General features: G+C 46.1%; 2 protein-coding genes across 9 annotated transcripts in view; one reads left to right on the top strand and one right to left on the bottom strand.

Moving 5' to 3' along the window:
* The first annotated feature begins 1,788 nt into the window (after nt 1–1,788).
* On the top strand, nt 1,789–4,526 carry LOC106611804 (dual specificity phosphatase 29). Its single transcript, XM_014212390.2, has 4 exons — nt 1,789–1,962; nt 2,144–2,373; nt 2,815–3,038; nt 3,270–4,526. The coding sequence occupies exons 2-4, from the start codon at nt 2,186–2,188 to the stop codon at nt 3,527–3,529; spliced, it is 672 nt and encodes a 223-aa protein (XP_014067865.1). The 5' UTR covers nt 1,789–1,962; nt 2,144–2,185; the 3' UTR covers nt 3,530–4,526.
* A 209-nt stretch (nt 4,527–4,735) lies between these two features.
* Nucleotides 4,736–9,207, bottom strand: part of LOC106611767 (histone acetyltransferase KAT6B) — a 38,583-nt gene continuing 34,111 nt past the window's right edge. For all 8 annotated transcript variants that reach the window (XM_014212335.2, XM_014212327.2, XM_014212380.2 and 5 more), the window contains exon 17: nt 4,736–9,090. In XM_014212335.2, coding sequence (XP_014067810.2) covers nt 5,843–9,090 — 3,248 coding nt within the window. In that variant the 3' untranslated portion in view covers nt 4,736–5,842. The remainder of the gene's footprint in view (nt 9,091–9,207) is intronic.

Here is a 9,207-nt window from a genome sequence, read left to right as displayed (position 1 = left end):
GAAAAGTAGCTTCTGCCTTGGCAGCAATAATTAATAATAAATAGAAATACAAAGACTTGTGTGATATTTGTTGCTTCACAAGAATGAGTACAAACCGAAATGAACAAGTGTACCTACAGAGACAACGAACAAAACCACAAAAATAGGTTATAAAAGTTAATAAAACACATTAATTACAACCAATGTTCTTCTTTCTACGACAAACCAAATGCTAACGATGACAGTCTGAAAAACAGGTTCTCTAATTAGCTTCAATTAGCAGAATCACATCTGGAGGGGTACGATGGTGCAGTTCTGTTCTCTCCACCACCTGCTGTTGCCCTGGCCTCCAACACGGTTTTTGTCACCAGAGAGAAACCTAGCCCAGAACCACCCACCCTGCCTGGCCCAAGGGATTCTCAGCTTCTCCCCATCACTGGATGCCTGAGCCAACTGTACCATCTGGATACATCCTTGACTCTGGAGAGAACGGGGAAATTAATAATGACTCACGGTATAATTGTGAAAGACTATTGTTGTAGGACATCACAGCAGCTCTCTAATACAACGACACTAGCATGTGATATTCTGGTGGTTCTATTTTTGCTTGATATGACAAATATACAGACCGATGGAAACTAATAGACTGAACAACATGTAGGTTATATTGATGCGTTTGTATACCTTTATAAATAAATGTTACACTTATTCAGTCACTTCCTTCCTACAAAATGTTTTCCTAAACTGTTTAAATCTACCACTGAAGCTCTTAAAATGTGAAATCTACCACTGAAGCTGGTAAGATGTGACGTCTTAAAGAGGGTTAATTTACTATACCAGAAATATGCCAACTGTGGTTCATAAAAGAGATGAAAGAAGATGAAAAGAGATGGAGCCATCTTAAGAGATGCTTGCACTCCAGAGCATTGCACTGTAGAAGAGAGATGCTCGCTGTCATAATGAAATAAACATCACAGGTCTAATGATTTCACTGTCAGAACGAATGATGCCAGAGCATGAAGATGTGAAGGGGAGAAGAGAGGGGCTTGATGGTGTAAAACTGAAATTTGACATGTAAAAAGGCTTCATTCAACTCCTTCCCACAATGCAATCATTACTTTTGGACTTATGTTCTGTGGCTCACATTGAGGAGTCTTTAAAAGATCAGCCAAAGTAACATGCATGACGCATATCATCATACAACAGAGAACGCAAGACTTGTACTATTTTATCATCCTTTCCCCATCTTATCACCAGACATATTTAAAAGATTTTTCTTCCTAGAAATACCCATCAGTGACATATTTGACTATATGACTAAGTATAGGCCTACTCTTTCTTATGGAATGACGCACAAAATCCCACAGCTCTCTCTTTAAGACTGGGATATGTTAAGTGACAGAATTCCAAGGAATCATTCTCATGCTTGAACAGGCGCTTGGCATACCCTGTTCACTCAAGTGAATATGGGATATATCGTTTGGCGAAGGCAAAGTTAGGATAAGCACAGCACAGCTTTCTTCTGCCAGCAGCAGAGATTAACGTTCCCAGCTCTGTTTAGGAGTAGATGTTTGCATCTGAAATGGCACCCTATTCGCTATATAGTGCACTACTTTTGACTAGAACCTGCATTGGGGACTCTGGGTGCTCTCTTTCAAAAATACAGCACAATAGGATGCCATTCTGGACGCAATCTATGACTGAGGAGGTTTTTCCCTACATGCAATTTACTCAGCCGCTAAGACTAAGGTCAGGGGGCCTTGCTTGCACGTCAGAGCACTAAAAATATCCTCTCAATTTGATGCCTGTCCATTTATACAATCTGTGCCCCCGACCGACGACTCTCGTCAGGCTCCCAGAATTAAACTTCGAGCATTGGGTTCTATTTGTTTCCTCCAACTGTTGACAACAGGAAACGCACAAAAGGCTACACTTGCTGCATTTTAGAGGGAGTACAGTAAAGGACTTCGATTAAATCTCTTGGTATGTTGTTCTTTGACCAGAATTCTAATTCTAACTGTTGCCAGTGCATGTTAGGTATTTAAATAATGCCTAAAATGCACATTAACAAAAATGTGCCATAGACACTTGTCTTATGACATTGTCTTTGTGGCACGTTGGAAGGAAATAGCTCCAAATCAAAACGTTATTTTTTATTTTTAAGGGAATGGATCCTGTGTGAAAGCAAGAAGCTATTGTGATAAACATGGCATCTCAAAGCTCCAAGAGGTGTGCGACTGTGAAGAAAAAGTTTGTTCCTAAGACAAAGCCACCTGAACCTGTGGTGGAATACGTTACACCTGGAGGCTATGAGCTGGAGAAGATCCTTAACCGTGACTGCACGGAGTACACTCACATCAACCAGGTCTGGCCCAACGTCTGGATTGGAGATGAGTAAGTTAGGCAGTCAGTGTTCTGTAAGAGATCAAATTAAACATAAAATAGTCTGTTTGTTCTATAATGCCAACTCCTTGTCATGTCAAATGTTTGGCTTGACATTTCCCTAAGGAGCTGGCAAGAGACCAGAAACCATAGATATAGGACCTATATACACAGTATATTGTCTATGGCCAGCCAGGTTATTATTTACTTAAGTGTTATATCTGTTCAGTATTCTGAGTATTACATACATAATTATAAAAGTTACCTACTCCCTGATGTATTAACTGTTTGAGTACACCCCTTGTCTCCTACCTGCAGTACAGGTCCCTGCATCCTTAGCCAGGCACCCAATCTATTTGTGCTCTTGCCAATTCCATTTGATCATTGTAAACAGTTGGCATGATAGCACAAACTGACTGGCCCTCAGGTTAGTAAATCCTTACATTGTGACAGAGAGAGTGCCAAAGACAAATACAACCTGAAGAAATTGGGCATGACCCACATCTTGAACGCAGCAGAGGGGACGTGGAATAATGTGGACACGGGAGTGGAGTACTACAGCGACATGGACGTGGTCTACTATGGGGTCGTGGCGGAGGATACTCCAACCTTTGACCTTAGCCAGTACTTCTTTTCTGCAGCCCAGTTCATCGACGAAACACTCAACATACCTGAGAGTAAGTTAGTCTTAGTTTGAGTGACATTTTAATACAACTTAAATGAATAAGCAATTATAAGTGCTTTATAAAGCATTGACACAAATGCTTTGAAATGTTTATAAATGTTGACAAAAAATTAAGGTTATTAATGCTTATTCATTGGAAGTAATTATACAGGGAGTACCGTTTCATTCTATTCTAATAACAAACACCTCCTTCCAGTCATGTTTTTCTATGCATTCCCATTAGATAAGCTGCTGGTGCACTGTGTGATGGGGAGAAGTCGGTCAGCCACCCTGTTCCTGGCCTACCTGATGATATGTAAGAACATGACAGTGGTGGACGCCGTGGACCACGTGAAGCGACGCAGGCGTATCATCCCCAACTGGGGCTTCCTGAAACAGCTCAGGCAGCTGGACACTTACCTCTTAGAACAGAGGGACGGAGTGACGGCTGACAAGGGAAAAGGAGGAGAAGAAAAGGACAAGGAAAGAGAGGAGGATGAATAGAAGGATCAAATGTGATCGATGCACCCTGAGAAAAGGGAAATGTATTTAATTTAGATCATTTGGTTCCACAAGAAATGTGTACAGAGAAAAGAATTGTCAAACAAGTAGGTTTCCTAGTACTTCAAAAATACTGTACTCCAAATTTAAAAAGAGTTAAAGTGGAAATCCACAGTTCAAACAATAACAAAGCAACCCTCCCGCCACTTGTTTTGGTAAACCGCTAAGGGAAGGGGCTCGAGAAATTTGAGCACTCAAATTCATAGCAGCTCTGTAGCTCTTGTCTATCTAAATTTGGTCACTTTGTCGTAAATAATTTTCCTGCGCAGCAGGAAATACAAATTGTAAAAGGCATCTAAAGTCAGTAATTTCCACTAACATTTCAGACTTGATTTTCCCCAACTATAAATGTATCAACCTCTACAAAAATGTACATTAATTATAATCCACATTTCCTGTTGCTGCAGGATTATTTTCCTGCTGTGAGAAGCAGGGTCAGATGATCTTGTATCCATACTTGTATACTGACAGACCATCCATGAAATCAGAATGAGTTTTAACCATGTTTTGAAGCGATGTTTACATTAACTTTTGTTTACAAACATTTGGAGTAAAACATGCTTATATTTTGGGTTGTAATTGGGTACAACTAAGGTCATGAGGCATTTAAGTTATATTATTCAATAATCCATGGCTATACATTACACAGTGAAAGAATGTATGCATCAACTGCAGATTGCCCCTTTAAACTAAATGCTCTAGTTTTATAAATAAGACATTGCCTTGGCTTAGAAGTCTGTCATTGAACATTTTGAACTTCAAATCTCCCAATTAATCTGAAGTTGAGTCAGTTGTCAATGGAGTTAAATCAATGGAGTAAAATTCTGTGCATGGTCAATCCTAATTTATTTTATGCTAAAATGTACACTATTTTTAAGTGACTGACAAAGGAGAAAGGCATCAATAAAATACTGCTTGTTTGTGCAGATTTACAGTGGGAGACCTGGCTCACACCCTACCAGCTATTCTGTACAGGTAGAAAGGCTACAAAAGAGCAATATAGACAAAAACACAAGTTGCTTTTTACATGCAATCCGTTAGCTTAGTTTGGTCTAGTCACATCCTCTAGTCTTATCCACTTTGTAAAATATAAATCCAACATTTTATAAAGATAGAAAAAAATAAATAAATACAGATGGAATGAAAATGTTACTTTTTAAAGGCTTTATGTAAAATATCGACTTTGGACTAAATGTATATTTCTTTATTATTAATAATAATAATCATCAATCATTTAGTTGTTTTTTTTTAAATTCAGCCACATTTCTCGACATTGGTACACCTCTTTGAAATGTTTTAGAATCAGAGTCAGGGTACAAACACTGAGATATGCTTAGTTATCTTGACAGAAATCAGTCTTCTGTGTTATAAAACAGAAAAGCTGCCTCAAGGAAGGACATCTGTTACAAAAGACTTCAGAATTATACATACAGAGCAATGAAACCTCTCAAACATACAGAAGAACAGGACTAAAGAAGTTTACACATTTTTTTTTACATTATTAGAATTAACAAAATATAGTTTCATCTTTCTCCCCCGCCCTGTGAGAGGGGGAACCTAATAAAGGCCAAAATATATTTAGAATGGCTTACTATTAAGCACAACACTTGTACAGTACTACTCAATGCACTGTTACTAACGGAGACTGGAGACCGAAGCATGCTTTACAAAATAAGTACAATAATTTAAATATACAAAGGCATGAGTATAGTACAAACTAATCGTCAGCACTGTTAGACAGGTACACTGAACAGGTTCTAGGAATATCCACTTGTTTAAGTCTGTTTGTAGCAGGCACATTAGATGGCTTAGTTTGAGGCTGCTACATAACTACACTCACTCCCGGTGATGAAATCTCTTTCCAGTCTCCTCCCCCCTCTACACTAAGGAGTGACCAGGGAGACTAATACTAATTAAATACATTTTTATCTTCATGACGTAAGGCTTAGAACCTAAAAGGAACACAAATCTGTTAGGAACAAAAATACTTTGACATAGATAGTAGCTTGTTGTAAAAAGTTTGCTTGTTGATGAAACTTTTTGCATTCTTTCCAAGTGCTGGTTTTTAAGTAACTATAAACAAAATGAAAACAAAGAAACAAACATTATCAACAAACAAAAAGAGGCCAAATTTGTGCATCTAGGACTCATAGTAATAATAATGCACATTTGTGTGATTTAAACATCCATTCAGATTGATTCAGTTTGTTTGTCATTAGTTACGGTTTCGTTAACCGTTAGGTTAGTAACCATGGGTTACCGTCTGATGAAAGGCCCTTTGAGTGTCTGCTTGGACATGGGTCCGGTGTTGGTCATGTATCCGTGCTGACCAGCTGAAGAGTACATGTTGCTGTGCGGCGGAGCCTGCATGGGTTGCTGGGGGTATGGCTGTGTTCCCATCATGCCCATCTGCATAGAGGCGTACTGGGCCCCGGGCGACTGGTTCATGTAGGCCGCCGTCATCTGGTGGCCCGACATCTGGTTGCTGTGGTAACCACCGTTGGCCGCCATCATGGTTGGCCCCTGGGTTGTGACGTGGTAACCGTTCATGGCGTGGTTGATGGCGGCAGAGGGCATGTTCATGGAGTTGACACTAACAGCATGGTTGTAGGGATTGCCAGGGGCAGGCATGATGTTGACCGTGCCCATGTTCATGCCCCTTGGCATGGCTGCCAGCGTCCGGGATGAGGGGGCCTGCATGGTGACTGTCTGGGGGGGCCCGCGGGTGTGGCTATACATCTGCTGCTGGTGGTGTGGGTGGGAGGAGAGACCAGAGGCCGCTGACTTGGAGCGCATGGCAATGTGTGTGGGGCCCTTGGGTCCCCCGGGGGCCATCTGAGCCTGTAGAGTCCACTGGGAGGTAGGGATGTTGGGGATGCCCATGGCGTTGCGCTGCAGCATCATCTGTGGGGAACTGAGGGGTTGGGGGGAGGTCAGAGGGGGGGTCATGGTGGCCTGCACCTGGACCTGGGGGCCACCGGGGTGAGGAGAGACCCCATGGGGGCGAGGGTGGCCGGGGTGGGGGGACTGGGACAGAGACACCATGCCAGAGTGCTGCGAGTGTGATGACAGGGAGGTACTGTTTGCATAGGATGTGATAGGGTGGGAGTGGGAGGCAGAGTGGTTGAAAGGCAGAGAGTGAGGGTGGTCTATGAGGGTGTTGGTCAGCTGCTGCAGTTTGGCCAGGCTGAAGGTGGCCGAGGGCTGGGAGTAATGACCGCTGCCATAGCCCTCCTGGTTCATCCTCTCATAGATGCTGCTCAGGTTGGGGTTGCCTGACTCAGGGATGTCAGCTAGCTGAATGGGCGCCGTGAAGTTGGTAGGCATGCCGCACTGTGTCATGGCCTGTTGCTGACTGTGGCTGTGTTGATTGTGAAGGCTGTGTTGACCGTGTTGATTGTGAAGGCTGTGTTGACCGTGTTGATTGTGAAGGCTGTGTTGACCGTGTTGATTGTGAAGGCTGTGTTGATTGTGATGTACACCATGTGGCTGACTGTGTTCAGGGTGTGTGTGTGGGTTGTGTTGCGTTATCTGGCTGTGTTGATTGTGTGGAGTGCTGTGAGGCTGATTGTGTTGCGGATGCTGATTGTGTGGAGTGATAGTGTGCCTAGTATGGCCATGGGGATTGTGTGTGATTGTTTGACTGTGACTGTGCTGGCTGTGTTGACTGTGACTGTGCTGAGTCCTCTGACTGTGTTGACCATTACTCGGTGGTCTCTCCACCACCACCACACAGCCCTGTGGTGACTTGACGTTGCAGTGCTGCGGGGAGCTCAGGCTATTCTGCTGAATCATGCCACAGCTTCCAGGGTTGACGCCCCCCATTTGCTGGCTGACGGCACAGCTGCTCTGCACCAGGCCGCTGGGGGGGAGGGGGCCGTAGGAACAGCTGTTCTGAGGGGGGCCTCCAGGTCCGCCCGGACCCCCGGCCCCGCCACAGATGCTGCCCCCCAGCGTGGAGTCGTAGGAGCTGGGGTTCTCATAGTTCTCTGTGGTGCTCTCGATGGAGCCCAGGTCGCTGAAGCCGCTGTCCACCACCTGCTGGGACGAGTGGTCCGACACCGACGGCACGTCCATCATGGGGCTGGTCTCCATGTTGTGGAGGGAGGAGGGGACTGAGATGGAGGCTCCGCCGCTGGAGCCATGGTCAGGGCTGATCTGGGTATAACCTCCTCCTGCGCCACTACCACTGCTGCTGCCTCCGCTACTCTCCAGGATGGACACAGCCGGGCTGCTGACAGAGCGCACCGACTGGCTGGGGTGGGAGTGGGCCGAGGACAGGGGGCTGCTGTGGTCCGACTGGGGGCAGCCTTCGTCCAGCGAGGTTAGGGTGTGAGGGGGGCTATGGGGGACCATGGGGTGGGTCTTCAGGCTGTGGCTCGCCTCCTGGTGGAACACCGAGCTGGAGCTGTCCTGCGGTGTCTCTGTGTCGCGGGCTGTCTCCTGGGTGAGGCTCTGCACGGCCTGGGCCGTCTCTCGGTCCTCCTCTCGGTCTCTCAGCACAGCAGAAGGATTCAGAGCAGCAAGCCTCTCTCTATCCCTTTCTGTCTGCTGGGGCTGGCGTGGAGCCTCCTGACTGCTACTCTCCTCTGACTCTGAGTCAACGGGGTGGTCAGAGTCTACTGCTGCTACTGCGGTTGGTGCCTGTTCCTGGATACCGTCTCTTCTCTCGTCTCCAGTGTTGGCCGGCCGCTCCACCTCGCGCCTATAGGCCATCCCTTCAGACCCCTCCTGACGTCGTTCAGAATCCTTATTGTTGTCATTTGGATGTAAAAAAGTCAGGGTGGTGCAGGACTCCGCTTCAGGAGGCTCCTGACAAGGCTCTGGCTCTTGCTTCCGCTCCTCTTTCTCTGGCTCTGCCGTCGACTCCATGCGACTCTCGTCTTCATCGTCCGCGTCCAGGTGAGTGGCCTCTTCATCATCCTCGGCTGATCTTTCAGTGCTGTGGTCCAGCTGTTTGGATGGAGAAGGAGCTTGAGAGTCCCCGTGCTCACTGTCTTGTGGGTCCTCCTCCGGTGGCTCGTCACAGATGGGGGATCTGACGGGAGAACCCATAGCGGAGCCAACAGGAGAGAAGACTGGGGAGCTAGCTCTAGAGGCCATAGGGGAGGGTACTGGAGAAGAGGCCATGGGAGAAGCCACAGGAGATACCCCAGGGGAGCTCAGTTTACTAGGACTCTCTTCCTCCATGGGACTGTGGGGCTCTGAGGGCAGGCGCTTGTCCATATCTGTGTCCCGACCGGCCAGGTCTCTGCCCGGCTCTGACCCCTCCTCCGTGATGGTCGAGGCCTTGTCCTGGTCCTCCGGCTCCTCCTTGGGCTCCTCGGCCTGGATGTGGGGCTCCTCGGCCTCCAGCGGCGTCTCGGGGGGAGTGTACAGGTTCAGCTTGAAACCCATCTTCCTCTCCTTCTTCAGACGCCATTTTGGAGGTCCCCTTTTCACTCCTTTGGGCCAGCCCTTCTTGCGCTTAACCGCTCGAGGCCTGCCCGGTTTCTTTGACAGGACTAGAAGAAAGAAAAGATCATCAGTGATTTGAGCAAATTGGTGTTGTGATGTTAAGATTTAAAGGGATGTATGCTGTCAGTTATAACTTACAACTTAAAATACAGCTTCTTAAAAAC

This window comes from Salmo salar, chromosome ssa01 (assembly GCF_905237065.1).
Source record: "Salmo salar chromosome ssa01, Ssal_v3.1, whole genome shotgun sequence".
In the NCBI taxonomy this organism is placed as follows: domain Eukaryota; kingdom Metazoa; phylum Chordata; class Actinopteri; order Salmoniformes; family Salmonidae; genus Salmo; species Salmo salar.
Note: the sequence above shows the minus strand (reverse complement) of the source record. Positions and strands in the feature narration are given on the sequence as shown.